Below are 18,971 nucleotides of genomic sequence, written 5' to 3'. Positions count from 1 at the left end.
CATTTATAAGGAGATGGACATATTGCCCACATTCCCCCTAGAGGAAACGAGTGTTATTGTAATGTGAATAGTGATGTGTTATGTGTAATGATCTGTTCACTCCCTGACAGAAGTTATGTAGCTAATTCATGTTATGTAAATAAAAGCTTATAACCTGACGTTAAATTCATCCATTGGTTGTATAAATTATTCTTTTGAATGCTGAAACCCTCCGAAATGTGGTTTAGGTTAAGAAAATAAATTACCATCAATGCAGAAATATTGATCATTTAACCCCTTAAGCCCCAAGGGTGGTTTGCACGTTCATGACCGGGCCAATTTTTACAATTCTGACCACTGTCCCTTTATGAGGTAATAACTCTGAAACGCTTCCATGGATCCCGGTGATTCTGACATTGATTCTGAAATTGGACTGCAAAAGTTATTGTGCAAATTGTCCTGAGTACGCTGATACCTGATATGTGGGGGGGGACCACTGTTTCGGCGCATGGCAGAGCTCAGAAGGGAAGGAGCGCCGTTTGACTTTTTCAATGCAAAATTGGCTGGAATTCAGATCGGACACCATGTCGCATTTGGAGAGCCCCTGATGTACCTAATCAGTGGAAACCCCCCACAAGTGACCCCATTTTGGAAACTAGACGCCCCAAGGAACTTATCTAGATATGTGGTGAGAACTTTGAACCCACAAGGGCTTCACAGAAGTTTATAACGTACATATTTTTTCCACAAAAATGATCTTTCCACCCCCAATTTTTATTTTCCCAAGGGTAACAGGACCCTAAAAGTTATTGTGCGATTTGTCCTGAGTACGCTGATACCCCACATGTGGGGGTAAACCACTATTTGGGCTCATGGCAGAGCTCGGAAGGGAAGCAGTGCCATTTGACGTTTTTGGCTGGAATTGAGATGGGGACACCATGGTCGCGATTGGAAAACCCCTGATGTACCCGAAAAAGTGGAAACCCCCCACAAATGACACCATTTTGGAAACTAGACCCCCCCCCAAGGAACTTACCTAGATGTGTGGTGAGAACTTTGAACCCCCAAGGGCTTCACAGAAGTTTATAACATACAGTCGTACAATTAAAAAATCATATTTTTTACACAAAAATGATCTTTACACCCTCAATTATTATTTTTTCAAGGGTAACATGACCCTAAAAGTTATTGTGCAATTTGTCCTGAGTACGCTGATACCCCACATGTGGGGGTAAACCACTAATTGGGCGAATGGCAGAGCTTGGAAGGGAAGAAGCGCCATTTTATGTTTTTGGCTGGAATTGAGATCGGACACCATGTCGCGTTTGGAAAGCCCCTGATGTACCAAAACAGTGGAAACCCCCCCACAAATGACACCATTTTGGATACTAGACCCCCCAAGGAACTTATCTGGATGTGTGGTGAGAACTTTGAACCCCCCAGTGCTTCACAGAAGTTTATAATGCCTGGGCGTGAAAATAAAAAAATCGTATTTTTTCCACAAACATGATCTTTTAGTCACCAATTTTTTTATTTTCCCAAGGGTACCAGGAGGAATTGGACCCCAAAAGTTGTTGTCCAATTTGTCCTGAGTACACTGATACCACATATGTGGGAGAAAACTACTGTATGGGCACACGTCGGGGCTCGGAAGGGAAGTAGTGACGTTTTGGAATGCAGACTTTGATGAAATTGTCTGCGGGTGTCATGTTGCTTTTGGAGAGCCCCTGATGTACCTATACAGTGGAAACCCCCCACAAGTGACCCCATTTTGGAAACTAGACCCCCTAAGGAACTTATCTAGATGTGTGGTGAGCACTTTTAACCCCCAAGAGCTTCACAGAAGTTTATAATGCCTGGGCATGAAAATAAAAAAATCGTATTTTTCCACAAACATGTTCAATTAGTCCCCGATTTTTTTATTTTCCCAAGGGTACAGGAGAAATTGGACCTCAAAAGTTGTTGTCCTATTTGTCCTGAGTACGATGATACCTCACACATGTCGGGGCTCGGAAGGGAAGTAGTGACGTTTTGGAATGCAGACTTTGATGGAATGGTCTGCGGATGTCATGTGCGTTTGGAGAGCCCCTGATGTACCTAAACTATTGAAACTCCCCAAAAGTGACCCCATTTTGGAAACTAGACCCCCCACAGAACATATCTAGATGTGTGGTGAGCACTTTGAACCACCAAGTGATTCACAGAAGTTTATAACGCCCAGGCGTGAAAATAAAAAATCATTTTTTTCCACAAAAATGATATTTTTGCACCGAATTTTTTATTTTCCTACGGGTAACAGGAGATATTGGACCCCAAAAGTTGTTTTGCAATTTGTCCTGAGTAGGCCGATACCCCATATGTGGGGGTAAAACACTGTTTGGGCGCATGGCAGAGCTTGCAAGGGAAGGAGCACTATTTGACTTTTTCAACGCAGAATTGGAATTGAGATCCGACGCCATGTTGCATTTGGAGAGCACCTGATGTGCCCAAACAGTGGAAACCCCCAATTCTAATTCAAACCCTAACCCCAGCACACACCTTACCCTAATCTCAGCCCTAACCCTAGCCCTAACCCTAGCTCACCACGTGGGCGCCGCTGATCGCTGTGATGTACTATCCCATCCCTGGGGATTAAGTCCCAGGGCACATGGACGGTATAGTACGTCACATGGGATTAAGGGGTTAATGGACACAGAATTGTCAGATTTTGGTAAGACAAAAGTTTTGTCGCCTGGTCATATAATGCAGCCAATCCTAGTTTACATCCTCAACTGTGCTCAGTAAATGATTGGTTAATTAGTGGGTGTGTATAAAAAGAAACCCAACACCCCAGACCTTCACTTGAGCTGCAACTTGAGCTCTGACAACATGCCAAAAATCCACCTTGCGACCAAAGCCTGGATTATCAAGAGGCTGAAGACCAGATCGACTGCAGATGTGGCTGGTACCTTTAATGTGTCTCAGCATCAAGTACAAAGAGTTAAAAAAAAGATTCAAAGAGACTGGAGATGTGTTTGACAAGCCTAAGTCCGGCAGACCCCGAAAGACAACTGCTCAGGAGGACCATTTGCTGGTTAGAAAATCTAAAGCAAGCCCCTCTTCCACTGCAGCAGAGCTCCAACAGGCCTGGTCACCTCAAGTCCCTGTGTCAACTAGAACAGTTTGTAGGATTCTGTCTCGAAATGGACTCCATGGTCAAATCAGTGTCCAGAAGCCAGCACTAAACAAAAGGCAAATAAAAAAAACAGTGTGACATTTGCAAAGTCCCACAGCCTGCTAAACAGATGGATGCTGGAAAAGTGGCAGAAGGTGGATTTCTCTGATGAATCTTCAGTAGAATTACACCACGGCCACCGCAAATACTGCAGGAGACCTACTGGAGCCCGCATGAATCCAAAATACACCCATAAAACAGTTAAATTTGGTGGTGGAAAGATCATGATCCGGGGTTACATTCAGTATGGGGGTGAAGTAAACATTTGCAAGGTGGAAGGCAATATCTATAGCCTAAAATATCAAGAAGTATTAGCTACCTCTTATATTCCAGATCATAAAAGGGGTCAAATTCTGCAGCAGGATGGTGCTCCATCTCATACATCCATCTCTACAACAAAGTTCCTCCAGGCAAAAAAGGCACCAGACATAAACATCATTGAGCATGTTTTGAAAGAGGAAGCTTGGAAGACAAAACCAAAGAATCTAGATGAACTCTGGGAGGCATGTAAGACTGCATTCTTTGCAATTCCTGATGACTTCATTAATAAATTGTATGAATCATTGTTGAACCGCATGGATGCAGTCCTTCAAGCTTATGGAAGTTACACAAAATAATAAATATGACTCTAATAGCACCACAACTTCATTCCCCAATGTTATGCAACATATATTTGTATTTTAAGTTAATTATTTGTTTGAATATCACATTACTTTCTGTGGCCGACAAAACTTTTGTCTTGCCAAAATCTGACCATTCTGTGTCTATTAAATGATCAATATTTCTGCATTGATGGCAATTTATTTTCTTAACCTAAACCACATTTCGGAGGGTTTCAGCTTTCAAAAGAATAATTTATACAACCAATGGATGAATTTAACGTCAGGTTATAAGCTTTTATTTACATAACATGGATAAGAGACATAACTTCTGTCAGGGAGTGTATTGTTAGTGACCAAGTGGTGTTCTGCCCAGCAACAGGAGTTAACAGGGACAGTTAGAGTTAGGGCCCCGTCACACATAGCGACTCACCAGTGATCCCGACAATGATATGAACTTGTCAGGATCGCTGGTGTGTCGATACATGATAGCTGGTGAGCTTCCAAACAGGCAGCTTCTCCAGCGATCAGCACCAGCGACGACGAACGCGCGCGTCGCTGTGTACCTTAGAAACCAGCGCGCTGGTGCAGGGAGCTGGTAACCAAGGTAAACAGCAGGTTTCTAAGTGCCGCGCAGCGCTTAGAAACCCGCTGTTTACCTTGGTTACCAGCTCCCTGCACCAGCACGCTGGTATCTAAGGTACACAGAGGGTTTCTAAGCACCGCGCGGCGCTTAGAAATCTGCTGTTTACCTTGGATACGAGCTAGGAGCTCGCTGATCGTTGCTCTCCCGCTTGCCACACGCAGCGATGCGTGCTGGCCAGCGGGAGTCCAACGTTAAAAAAAAAAGTCCAGGGATTTTTAGCACGATCAGCGATACCTGGCAGGGGGGCCGGTCGCTGATAGGTGTCACGCGCAGCGATCTCGCAGGTGAGATCGCTGTTACGTCACAAAACTTGTGACTCAGCAGCGATCTCACTAGCGAGATCGCTGTGTGTGACGGAGGCTTAAATGTTTGGGACTTTCCCAGAGTGGAAAGGGCTAAGCTGATGGGACAAGAGACCGTTTCCTAATGAGATTAAAGATAGTGCCTGGAGTGTGTAGAGAAATGACCTAAGGTTCAATGTCCACAGTGCCGCATTCTCAGGTGTCCAAACTGAGTGGAAATCAGAGGAAAAGGATAGGGAGATCAAGAGCAGAAGTGACTGAGAGTCAGAGTGATTTTCCAGAGACGGGTCCTGGGAGATGATGCCTAGCAGTAAGGGCCAGAGTTTGGAACTCCTAAAGGTAATGGGCTTATACAGGACTGAGTATGCAAGACGATTAGAGTGCCCTGGGTGGGAGTTCCAGAGCATCAGCATTAGAGAAGACGTAGAATCGCAGGTCGAATAAAGGACTCTTGCTGATCAGGACTGTAGTGTCAAGCCAGGTGAAGTAGTGAGAAACAGTGAATACAGAGGAGTAGAGAGAGAAGTAAAGGTGAAGATAGGAAAGAATAAAGAAATGAAGGAAGAAAAGTGTTTGTGGAAACTGCTTTGAGTTGTAAGGAAACATTCATAAGAAAGTGTACCCTCTATCTCTTGAATATATATTCCCTACCAAGTTTCGTTCACTAAAACGTTTATTTTTGAATGGTGGTCTCCCTCATTAAACTGTCCAACATCTGGTCCTGGCAAATCAGCATCATCGGTTACATGCGTCCTGCATGGGCATAGCGCCCTCACAGCACAAAGCCACACACCCAGCCAGGACCCCCATCTTCATGTAACGTGTTGGGGTGCAACAGACGAGTAACTCGCTCATGGCTATGGCCCCGTGCCACATTGCACATACATGCGATCACGTACCAACTAGTAGTGCGCAGCCTCATTCAATGCAAGTGTATGAAGCGAGGTCAGAGACATCTAGTCGGAATGTGGCCGGAAGCATACAAATCGCACCACTCACTTCTCAAGTTTGCAGTCACATAGAGTGATTGTAGACTTGTTTCCCAAGGCCAGACCACCAGTCAGATTTTACTCTAAATTTTCATTCTCTGCCTCATTTTTACTGTTTGCTGTAGATCTTTTGTTGTAGCCGTTATTTCTGCATCCCAATTTTGTGCCCTTTCGATCCTTATTTTCGCTGATCTATTCTCGTTCTTAATTAAAATCCTGACCTGTGATTTTGTACCATGTGTGACCACTCCCTGATGACCTAGCTGGTATGATTATGCATCTCTTGTCTCATTGATTTTGGCAGCCACGTAGCAGACCAGCTGAGGGCTCCAATCAAAAGTTTAAGCAATGTATTTTTAGACCTGAAGCATTAACGAAGCAAGCCAGGAAGAAGGTCATTATTTGGGATTCTCTGGGAGAATAGAAGGCCTTTTAGACAAATTAAGTTGCATAAATTTGAATTGGGGGAAATTTATTTTAGATCAAATAAATTCGATTTTATTGAAGTCCAAACTTTATTCTTTTATTTCTAATATGGTACAAAATATTGCTGCTGTAGATAGAATTTACTTAATAAACATATTCTATGTACTAAGCAGACATTCGGTGGCTCTAAAGTCAGGTGTTTAAGCAGTTTCCTGCCCTAAAATAGCATCCTTCGTACTATCTTAAAGCTTTCATTCTGTCATAGTGATGATTGTGAAAATTCAATTTATTATTATAGATATTTGCATTTCCTCACAACCTGCATAACAACATAATGTTGATGGGGGTACAAATTCCCAACATATTTGAATTTTGAATGACATTTTTCCATTTTCTTTAACCATTTCTGAAGCTAAGCACTTCCATGCATTAAACTTGTGTTTGCCCAACCTACGGTAATTAAATTAAATCAAATTTAGCATAGATTAAATTTACCAATGCAATTTCTCTTTGGTTAGTGAGACTCTGGCACTCATTATACCATCATGACAGCATTTATCTACCACTGCTTAATGCTTAATCTTATATATATATATAAATATAAACGCCTTATCATGTCTGTCTGTAACCGAAATCGCGGCCCGCTGATTGGTCGCTGCCACCAGGCCCCCGCCAGGCCGTAACTAATCAGCGACATTCGCAGCTGTTTGTAACGGTAAGCTGCACCTGCCGCTGGCGGCCGCGACCAATCAGCGGCAGGCGTTAATCTGTAAAAAAGAGAATTAAAATAAAAGAAAGTTATTCTCACCTTCTGACGGCCTCCTGTCTTCTTTCCACGCGCACGGCCTCGCGTTCCCAGTAATGCTTTGCAGCTTAGGCCGCTGATGACGTCACTCTCGCGAGAGCAAGAAAAGACCGACATCACTCTCGCGAGAGCGAGAAAGAAGACAGACGTCATCAGCGGTCTAAGCCGCAAAGCATTACTGGGAACGCGAGGCCGGGCGAGTGGAAAGAAGACAGGAGGCCATCGGAAGGTGAGAATTACTTTTTATTTTTTAATATTATTTTTGTACAGGGCCGTGGCAGTGATTGGTCGCGGCTACAGGGCCGCGTAGCTGATTGGTCATGGACAGAGGGCCGCGACGCTGATTGATTGCGGCTACATGGAAAGAGGGGTGAGGGGGGACCATGCATACCAGGAAAGGGGGGTGAGGGGACCATGCATACCAGGATAGGGGGTGAGGGGACCATGCATACCAGGATTGGGGGGTGAGGGGACCATGTATACCAGGATTGGGGGGTGAGGGGACCATGCATACCACGAAAGGGGGGTGAGGGGACCATGCATATCAGGAATGGGGGTGAGGGGACCATGCATACCAGGAAAGGGGGGTGAGGGGACCATGCATACCAGGATTGGGGGGTGAGGGGACCATAAATACCAGGAAAGGGGGGTGACGGTGAGCATACACACCAGGATTGGGGTGTGAGAGGACCATGCATACTAAGAAAGGGGGGTGAGGGGACCATGCATACTAGGATAGGGGGTGAGGGGACCATGCATACCAGGATTGGGGGGTGAGAGGACCATGCATACCAGGACTGGGGGGTGAGGGGACCATGCATATCAGGAAAGGGGGGTGAGGGGACCATGCATACCAGGATAGGGGGGTGAGGGGACCATGCATACCAGGAAAGGGGGGTGAGGATACCATGCATACCAGGATTGGGGGGTGAGGGGACCATACATACCAGGAAAGGGGGGTGACGGTTAGCATACATACCAGTATTGGGGTGTGAGAGGACCATGCATACCAGGATTGGGGGGTGAGAGGACCATGCATAGCAGGATTTGGGGGTGAGGGGACCATGCATACCCCAAAAGGGGGGTAAGAGGACCATGCATACCAGGAAAGAGAGGTGAGAGGACCATGCATTCCAGGATTGGGGGGTGAGGGGACCATGTATACCAGGATTGGGGGGTGAGGGGACCATGCATACCACGAAAGGGGGGTGAGGGGACCATGCATATCAGGAATGGGGGTGAGGGGACCATGCATACCAGGATTGGGGGGTGAGGGGACCATAAATACCAGGAAAGGGGGGTGACGGTGAGCATACACACCAGGATTGGGGTGTGAGAGGACCATGCATACTAAGAAAGGGGGGTGAGGGGACCATGCATACTAGGATAGGGGGTGAGGGGACCATGCATACCAGGATTGGGGGGTGAGAGGACCATGCATACCAGGATTGGGGGGTGAGGGGACCATGCATATCAGGAAAGGGGGGTGAGGGGACCATGCATACCAGGATAGGGGGGTGAGGGGACCATGCATACCAGGAAAGGGGGGTGAGGATACCATGCATACCAGGATTGGGGGGTGAGGGGACCATACATACCAGGAAAGGGGGGTGAGAGGACCATGCATAGCAGGATTTGGGGGTGAGGGGACCATGCATACCCCGAAAGGGGGGTAAGAGGACCATGCATACCAGGAAAGAGAGGTGAGAGGACCATGCATTCCAGGATTGGGGGGTGAGAGGACCATGCATACCTGGATTGGGGGGTGAGAGGACCATGCATTCCAGGATTGGGGGGTCAGGGGACCATGCATACGAGGATAGGGGGTTGAGGGGTAGCATGCATATCAGGATTGGGGGTGAGAGAACCATACATATCAGGATTGGGGGGTGAATTATTGCATTAATATTAAATCTTCAAAAATAAACTGCATATATATTCTAGAATACCCGATACGTTAGAATTGGGCCACCATCTAGTATTAAATATATGGAGAGATACTGGCACCTATTATATTACTATGATGTCTATTTATTATTGCTAAATTATTAGTATATGAATATTTATCTATACTCTGCTTTTTCTACTTTATTTTGTACTGCTTCATTGAGCAATTATCTGATTCAGCCTTGTTCCATACCTTCTATATGTGTCAAAACCCTCTACTATCTATTGGATGATATCCTCTTGTTTCACCCGCCATTCAGTCATACTCCACCTCTTTTGTGTCTCTATTTATATCCTTATATCATTAAGAATTCTCCAACCTTTCTTCATCTTCTTGTTTGATTTTATTGTGTATTTTTCGTATAATCATGTTTAATAAAGCATTATAATTGATTTATTATTCTTGCTATATCCCATTATTTATTTTTTTCTCTATTCTATATGTCTTTTTGCGAGATGCCTTATATTATATAGAGAGGATCTTTCTTTGTTCTTAATTTACAGATGCTTAATTAACAAAAATAAAACTCATAGAAAAGATTCATTATAAGCTTTGAGGGTATGTTCCCACTGTCAGTAAACGCTGCTGGTTGGATTCTGCGAACATCCACAGCGTCGAACCCGCAGCGGCCAGATGTTACAGCATAGTGAATGGAATTTCAAGAAATTCCATGCCCACTAAGCGTGCCGAGATGCCTTCGGTTTCTCTGAGGAGACGCGCATGCTGTGCGTCTTTCCAGACCGCAGCATGTCAATTTATATAGCGGAGACACTCAGTCTCTGCTATGTAAAATACCCATACACTTTCATTAAATGCGGTAAAACCGCATTATCTTCTTAGTCACATGTGTATTATGTGGGGAACGCAGCTTACTACGCATGTGTACTAATTTAAATAATGGCGTACCTTGTTTCAGCTGGAAGCTCACTTACACTGCAGTTCTTGTGATCGATCAGCTGATCGTGAGAACTGCATTGCACGTGACCACCAGGGACTGAGCGATCCCCAGTGATCATCTTCAAGTTTTGGTGTGATCTGGATGTCAGGCTGGATGGTGGCATAATGCCACCATTCAACCAAAGGCATCCAGATGTAGCAGAGCTGGACTCATCAAGGGACAGTATGTATATCTTCTCTGCTATTGTTACTTTTTTATTTTAATTCTCTTCCAGGAGATGAGGGTGTCAGTGGAATGGGCGATGCAGTAAATGTGGTTTAATTAAGATCTATTAAAGGCGTCTGTGTCATTATTTCAATTAACCCCTTCCTGACATCCGACGTACTATCCCGTCCACGGTACCCGGGCCCGTATGACCGTGGACGGGATAGTACGTCTACCGCGATCAGTGGCGCCCACGTGGTGAGCGCCGCTGATCGCGGCCGGGTGTCAGCTGATTATCACAGCTGACACCCGGCACAATGTGTCAGGGGCGGTCACGGACCGCCCCCGACACGTTAACCCCTTGCACACCGCGATCAAACACGATCGCGGTGTACTGGGGGTTAAAGGGAAGCATCGGCAGGGAGGGGGCTCCCTCCGTGCTTCCCTGAGCCCCCCACGGCAGCGCAATGTGCAGCGCTGCTGCGGGGGGCTCCTTTCCTCCAGGCCCCCGAATCCAAGATGGCGACGGGGGCCTTCGGGGGCCTGCAGGAAGCTGGCTTCCTCAGTGCCTGCAAAGCGCAGGCATGAGGAAGCCTTCTGCAGTGCCTGTGTCAGATCGCTGATCTGTCACAGTGATCTGTGATGTGACAGATCAGCGATCTGTCACAGGACAGTGATGTCCCACCTGGGACTATTTAATAAAGTAAAAAAAAAAAAAAAAAAAAGTGTAAAAATAATTTAAAAAAAATCGCCAAATATATTAGACAAAAAAAAATATTCCCCCTATAAATCCATTTTTTGGAAATAATAAAAAAAAAACCAATAAAAGTACACATATTAGGTATCGCCGCGTCCGTAATGACCCGCCCTATAAAACTGTCCCATTAGTTAACCCCTTTAGCGAACCCCTTAAAAAATAAAAATAAAAAACGAAGCAAAAAATAATGATTTATTATCATACCGCCAAACAAAAAGTGTAATAACGCGCGATCAAAAAGACGCATATAAATATCCATGGTACCGCTGAAAACGTCATCTTGTCCCGCAAAAAACGAGCCACCATACAGCATCATCAGCGAAAAAATAAAAAAGTTATAGCTCGCTGAATAAAGGATGCAAAAATAATTATTTTTTATATAAAATAGTTTTCATTGCATAAAACCGACAAAAACATAAAAAAACGACTTAAGTGAGGTATCGCTGTAACCGTACTGACCCGAAGAATAAAACCGCTTTATCAATTTTACCGCACGCGGAACGGTGTAAACGCACCCCCCCAAAAGAAATTCATGAAACGCTGGTTTTTGTTCATTCTGCGTCCCAAAAATCGGAATAAAAAGCGATCAAAAAATTGCACGTGCCCGAAAATGGTACCAATAAAAACGTCAACTCGTCCCACAAAAAATAAGACCTCACATGACTCGGTGGGTCAAAATACGGAAAAATTATAGCTCTCAATAAGTGGTGATGCAAAAACTATTTTTACAATAAAAAGCGTCTTTTAGCGTGTGACAGCTGCCAAACATAAAAACCGCCATAAATAGTAAATCAAACCCCCCGTTATCACCCCCTTAGTAAGGGAAAAATAATAATATAAAAAAAATGTATTTATTTCCATTTTTTCATTAGGGTTAGGGTTAGGGCTAGGGGTGTGTTGGGGTAGGGTTAGGGCTAGGGTTAGGGTTAGGTTAGGGTTAGGGCTAGGGCTAGGGTTAGGGTTAGGGCTAGGGTTAGGGCTAGGGTTAGGGCTAGGGTTAGGGTTAGGGGCATGTTGGGGTTCGGGTTGGAGTTAGAATTGGGGGTTTCCACTGTTTGGGCACATCAGGGGCTCTCCAAATGCAACATGGTGTCTGATCTCAATTCCAGCCAATTCTGAGTTGAAAAAGTCAAATGGTGCTCCTTCCCTTCCAAGCTCTGCTATGCGCCCAAACAGTGTTTTACCCCCACATGTAGGGTATCAGCCTACTCAGGACAAATTGCAAAACAATTTTTGTGGTCCAATTTCTCCTGTTACCCTTAGGAAAATAAAAAATTGGGGGCAAAAATATCATTTTTGTGGAAAAAAATGATTTTTTTATTTTCACGTCCGAGTGTTATAAACTTCTGTGAAGCACTTGGGGGTTCAAAGTGCTCACCACACATCTAGATAAGTTCCGTGGTGGGTCTAGTGTCCAAAATGGGGTCACCTGTGGGGAGTTTCAATAGTTTAGGTACATCAGGGGCTCTCCAAACGCACATGACACCCGCAGACCATTCCATCAAAGTCTGCATTCCAAAACGTCACTGCTTCCCTTCCGAGCCCCGACGTGTGTCCATACAGTAGTTTTCTCCCACATATGGGGTGTCAGCGTACTCAGGACAAATTGGACAACAACTTTTGGGGGTCCAATTTCTCCTGTTACCCTTGGGAAAATGAAAAAATTGGGGACTAATTGATCATGTTTGTGGAAAAAAATACGATTTTTTTATTTTCATGCCCGGGCATTATAAACTTCTGTGAAGCCCTTGGGGGTTCAAAGCGCTCACCACACATCTAGATAAGTTCCTTAGGGGGTCTCGTTGCCAAAATGGGGTCACTTGTGGGGGTTTCCACTGTTTAGGTACATTAGGGGCTCTCCAAAGGCAACATGACACCCGCAGACCATTCCATCAAAGTCTGCATTCCAAAACGTCACTGCTTCCCTTCCGAGCCCCGACGTGTGTCCATACAGTAGTTTTCTCCCACATATGAGGTGTCAGGGTACTCAGGACAAATTGGACAACAACTTTTGGGGTTCAATTTCTCCTGTTACCCTTGGGAAAATAAAAAAATTGGGGACTAATTGATCATGTTTGTGGAAAAAATACGATTTTTTTATTTTCATGCCCTGGCATTATAAACTTCTGTGAAGCCCTTGGGGGTTCAAAGTGCTCACCCCACATCTAGATAAGTTCCTTGGGGGGTCTAGTTTACAAAATGGTGTCATTTATGGGGGGTTTCCACTGTTTAGGTACATTAGGGGCTCTCCAAAGGCAACATGACACCCGCAGACCATTCCATCAAAGTCTGCATTCCAAAACGTCACTACTTCCCTTCCGAGCCCCGACGTGTGCCCATACAGTAGTTTTCTCCCACATATGGGGTATCAGCATACTCAGGACAAATTGGACAACAACTTTTGGGGTCCAATTTCTCCTGGTACCCTTGGGAAAATAAAAAAATGGTGACTAAAAGATCATGTTTGTGGAAAAAATACGAATTTTTTATTTTCACGCCCGGGCGTTGTAAACTTCTGTGAAGCACTGGGGGGTTCAAAGTGCTCACCACACATCTAGATAAGTTCCTTGGGGGGTCTAGTTTACAAAATGGTGTCATTTGTGGGGGGTTTCCACTGTTTAGGTACATTAGGGGCTCTCCAAAGGCAACATGACACCCGCAGACCATTCCATCAAAGTCTGCATTCCAAAACGTCACTACTTCTCTTCCGAGCCCCGACGTGTGCCCATACAGTAGTTTTCTCCCACGTATGGGGTATCAGCATACTCAGGACAAATTGGACAACAACTTTTGGGGTCCAATTTCTCCTGGTACCCTTGGGAAAAAAAAAAAATGGTGACTAAAAGATCATGTTTGTGGAAAAAATACGAATTTTTTATTTTCACACCCGGGCGTTGTAAACTTCTGTGAAGCACTGGGGGGGTCAAAGTGCTCACCACACATCTAGATAAGTTCCTTAGGGGGTCTAGTTTCCAAAATGGTGTCATTTGTGGGGGGTTCCACTGTTTTGGTACATTAGGGGCTCTCCAAAGGCAACATGACACCCGCAGACCATTCCATCAAAGTCTGCATTCCAAAACGTCACTACTTCTCTTCCGAGCCCCGACGTGTGCCCATACAGTAGTTTTCTCCCACGTATGGGGTATCAGCATACTCAGGACAAATTGCACAACAACTTTTGGGGTCCAATTTCTCCTGGTACCCTTGGGAAAATAAAAAAATGGTGACTAAAAGATCATGTTTGTGGAAAAAATACGAATTTTTTATTTTCACACCCGGGCGTTGTAAACTTCTGTGAAGCACTGGGGGGGTCAAAGTGCTCACCACACATCTAGATAAGTTCCTTAGGGGGTCTAGTTTCCAAAATGGTGTCATTTGTGGGGGGGTTCCACTGTTTTGGTACATCAGGAGTTTTCCAAACGCGACATGGTGTCCGATCTCAATTCCAGCCAAAAACGTCAAATGGTGCTGCTTCCCTTCCGAGCTCTGCCATGCGCCCAAATAGTGGTTTATCCCCACATGTGGGGTATCAGCGTACTCAGGACAAATTGCACAATAACTTTTAGGGTCCTGTTACCCTTGGAAAAATAAGAATTGAGGGTGAAAAGATCATTTTTGTGGAAAAAATATGATTTTTTAATTGTATGGCTTTATGTTATAAAGTTCTGTGAAGCCCATGGGGGTTCGAAGTTCTCACCACACATCTCGATAAGTTCCTTAGGGGGTCTAGTTTCCAAAATGGTGTCATTTGTGGGGGGTTTCCACTGTTTTGGTACATCAGGAGTTTTCCAAACGCGACATGGTGTCCGATCTCAATTCCAGCCAAAAACGTCAAATGGCGCTGCTTCCCTTCCGAGCTCTGCCATGCGCCCAAATAGAGGTTTACCCCCACATGTGGGGTATCAGCGTACTCAGGACAAATTGCACAATAACTTTTAGGGTCCTGTTACCCTTGGGAAAATAAATATTGGGGTGAAAAGATCATTTTTGTGGAAAAAATATGATTTTTTAATTGTACCACTGTACGTTATAAACTTCTGTAAAGCCCTTGTGGGTTCAAAGTTCTCACCACATATCTAGATAAGTTCCTTGGGGGGTCTAGTTTCCAAAATGGGGTCACTTGTAGGGGGTTTCCACTGTTTAGGTACATCAGGGACTCTCCAAACGTGACATGGCGTCCAATCTGAATTCCAGCCAATTTTGCATTGAAAAAGTCAAACGGCGCTCCTTCCATTCTGAGCTCTGCCATGCGCCGAAACAGTCGTTCCCCCCCACATAGCAGGTATCTGCGTACTCAGGACAAATTGCACAATAACTTTTGCAGTTCAATTTCTTTTGTTACCCTTGGTAAAATAAAAAAAATTGAACCTGAAGTATTTTTTTTATGAAAAAAGTTAGATGTTCATTTTTTTTTAAATATTCAAAAAAATTCCTGTGACGCACCTAAAGGGTTAATAAACTTCTTGAATGTGGTTTTGAGCACCTTAAGGGGTGCAGTTTTTAGAATGGTGTCACTTTTGGGTATTTTCTATCATATAGACCCCTCAAAGTGGCTTCAAATGTGATGTGGTCCTAAAAATAAAATGGTGTTGTAAAAATGAGAAATCGCTGGTCAACTTTTAACCCTTATAACTTCCTAACAAAAAAAAATTTTGGTTCCAAAATTGTGCTAATGTAAAGTAAACATGTGGGAAATGTTAGTTATTAAGTTTTTGAGTGGCATATCTCTGTGATTTAAGGGCATAAAAATTCAAAGTTGGAAAATTGCGAAATTTTCAAAATTTTCGCCAAATTTCTATTTTTTTTTACAAATAAACGTAAGTTATACGAATGAAATTTTACCACTAACATGAAGTACAATATGTCACGAGAAAACAATGTCAGAATCACCGGGATCCATGGAAGCGTTTCAGAGTTATTACCTCATAAAGGGACAGTGGTCAGAATTGTAAAAATTGGCCCGGTCATGAACGTGCAAACCACCCTTGGGGGTGAAAGGGTTAAATGACTTTATTCTGGCAGTGTGTTTATTTAACATGTAAATATAGGATTATTAATGGATAGGTGTGTCATATACGCCTTTCTATTACTAAGCCGTGGGCTTGATGTCACCTGACAATACAAAGGTGACATCAACCCCACAAATATGAACCCCATTTGCCACCGCTACAGAGCAAGTGGGAAAAGCTGGGTAAAGTGCCATAATTGGCGCATGTTTGGATGCCAATTGTGGGGCGGCTGCTGCTTTTAGGCTGGTAATGGCCAAAATCCATGGGCCTCGCCAGCCTGAGAATACCCGGCCACAGCTGTCTGCTTTTTCCTTGGCTGGTTAACAAAAATAGGACCCCACGCTATTTTTTTTTAGCGAATCCCACTATTTTTGCTAACTATCCAAAGTATGCAGACTGCTGTGGCCTGGTATTATCAGGCATGTAAAGTTCATGGATATTGGATCCCTACCAGCCTGAAATACCAGTCCCAGTAGTCTGCTTTACTCTGGCTGGTTAACAAATATAGGGGGACCACATGCTATTTTTTAAAAAATTATTTTTTTTAAAAAAGGAAGGGACCGCTCTCTGTGCTTTCCTCCACTTCCTGTGTCATGTACGTCTGACTGTGTCACAAGATTTACCATTATTTAAATTAGTACACATGTGTAGCAAGCTGCGTTCCTGCACTCATTACGCATGTGACTAGGAAGGTAATGTGGTTTTACAGCATCTAATTAAAGTGTATGAGTAATTTACACAGAGGAGACTGAGCGTCTCCCCTACATAAATAGATAAATAGACATGCTGTGTTCTGGAAAGATGCACCGCATGTCCATCTCTGCAGGTGAGGTGTGAGTGCCGGTGGACGCATAGTGTGCATGGGATTTCTTGAAATCCCATCCACTATGCTGTAACAGCTGGACGCTGCAGGTTGGTTGGACACTGCAGATGTACACAGCGTCTAACCCGCTGCGTTTACTGATTGTGTGCACATACTCCCAATATAATTGCAAAGAGGAAATCACTTTTTTTCTTCCCAAAAGCCAATTTTCAATTAACTTTATTTCAAGTGACAAAAAAAGCGTGCAATGAAAAAACGCATCAAAAACGCATGCAGAAAAAAACATCAAAAATGCATGTAAAAATGCATCAAAAATGCAAGTGGCCTGCCAGTGACCTCAGATGCAGATTTGGTGTAGATTTCACCTGTGAACAAATACTGAGCCATTAATGATCGTGTGCACATACCCCGAAGGATTGTTCTCATGTTTGCTTTTCAGGAGCGCACTGCTTCCAAGCCTTTCAGGTTCCTGATGGCTGGGTGCGGTGTGCAACTGCTCTTGCATTTTTACGCTACTGGCCCCAACTGTCCGTTCTCTGATGCTGCAAGCAGATGTCATTGCAGCAATGAAGGAGCATAGCAGCAAGTCCAGCATCAGTGGGCTCCAGCTATCCTGGCTAGTCTGTGCAGCACTTACTAGCTCTTTTGGAAACAGACAGCAGAGGCAGCCTGTGACTTCGGCAACTATTGCTGACAATTACATTTTCTCAAACACGGTGACTGTGACGTTTCAGAGAAAACATTGTTTAAAGAGTCAGCCGGGGAATACAGGGACGAGGCTACTGCTAGTCCCGTGTTGTCCCTAGCCGGGTTCTTCCGGCACCGCTCCCTTTGATTGACAAGTCTTGCTGATGCATTTCAGAAAAACATATACCTGGTTGCAATTGTGGTGCCAGGCTCTGATTCATGCTGCCCAAGGTTGGGCAGCATGACTCAACTTACAGATTTTCTGATAAGAATAACCCTTTATTTGCCGAAAATACAAAGATATGTACCATATATAAAATTTCTACTTATTCAAAAATATCTATTTAATCGGAAACAATTACTTACTTATGTAGGTTGTGTTACACCGGTCTAGTGCACTTTGGTAACCTTTACAGACTTCTGGAAATAGAGTCTAAAAAGAAAAATATCTTGTAAATGGATAAGCATCTTTTTTATAAATAATGAAAAAAATGACTAGTAACATTTAGTGACATTTTTACAAATGGGATTTTCAGTTCTATTCTATTATCAGAATGACCTACTTTACAAACATAAGCATAAAATTAAAGGGTTTGGCAGCTCTACAATGACAAGTCTGCAGTCAGTCACTCTGTGTGACTGCAGACTTGTGAATCCTCCCAGCATGCACTCTGTGAGCTGTGAGGATTTGGTGTCTGAGCTGGGAACAATGGTCAAGTATGCGATATGTATATTAATAATCTTTATAGAGCGCTAACATATTCCGCAGCGCTTTACAGTTTTGCACACATTATCATCACTGTCCCCGATGGGGCTCACAATCTAAATTCCCTACCAGTATGTCTTTGGAGTGTGGGAGGAAACTGGAGTACCCGGAGGAAACCCACGCAAACACAGGGGGAACATACAAACTCCTTGCAGATGTTGTCCTTGGTGGGATTTGAACCGAGGACCTCAGCGCTGCAAGGCTAACCACAGAGCCACTATGCCATTTCCATCCATAACCCGTCTAGTGTGAATTCACAAGTCTGCAGTCACATCCGTGTATTGAGCGAGGCCACGCCCACTAGACAGGTTCAGCAAGGAGTATGCATTTTGCATACTTTACCTTTGTTCTTGGCGCAGGCACTGACGAATACTCGCATCGTACAGTTCAGTTACACAGAGTGACTGCAGACTTGTCATTATAGACCAGACAACCACTTTAGGTATCAAACCTATCAGAGGAAAAGAGGACAGTTTTAAAAGAGATTGTTCAGTGAAAGCAAGTTATCATCTTTCAATAGAATAGGTGATAACTTACTGATTGGTAGATATCTCACCTTTGGGACCCGCACCTATTGGCAGAACAGAGAACTTTTACCCCAATGAGGAATATTTATCCCCTTTATGGCACAAAAGGCTGGCTATGTGCCCACTAAATTCATTCATATGGGCTGCCAGGGAAAGCTGAGCACATTGCTTTGCTTGCCTATAGGGAGTGAATGGAGTGCAGGTCTAGCATGCGCCATGGAAATCCATTGTAACAGAAATAAAAAAGTTCTAGTGTTGGCAGCGGATTATTCAGGATACTCTCCAAGCGTGTGACAACAGAGTTTCTTTATTCAGGAACAAACAAGAACAATATATGATAAGCTCAATAGATCAAGAATAAATTATTTGCGCGTCTCCATCTGTGTAGCATC

The 18,971-nt window shown here is 44.1% G+C and overlaps 1 protein-coding gene across 1 annotated transcript in view; it reads right to left on the bottom strand.

Annotated features, from left to right (window-relative positions):
• Positions 1–18,971, bottom strand: part of PLVAP (plasmalemma vesicle associated protein) — a 49,031-nt gene that overhangs the window by 14,027 nt on the left and 16,033 nt on the right. Inside the window, exon 2 of the mRNA XM_073551329.1 lies at positions 17,653–17,719. Within this exon, the coding sequence (XP_073407430.1) occupies positions 17,653–17,719 (67 nt within the window). The remainder of the gene's footprint in view (positions 1–17,652; positions 17,720–18,971) is intronic.

Source organism: Dendrobates tinctorius, unplaced genomic scaffold, assembly GCF_039654945.1.
Source record: "Dendrobates tinctorius isolate UK_male_01 unplaced genomic scaffold, ASM3965494v1 ptg000175l, whole genome shotgun sequence".
Lineage (NCBI taxonomy): Eukaryota > Metazoa > Chordata > Amphibia > Anura > Dendrobatidae > Dendrobates > Dendrobates tinctorius.
Note: the sequence above shows the minus strand (reverse complement) of the source record. Positions and strands in the feature narration are given on the sequence as shown.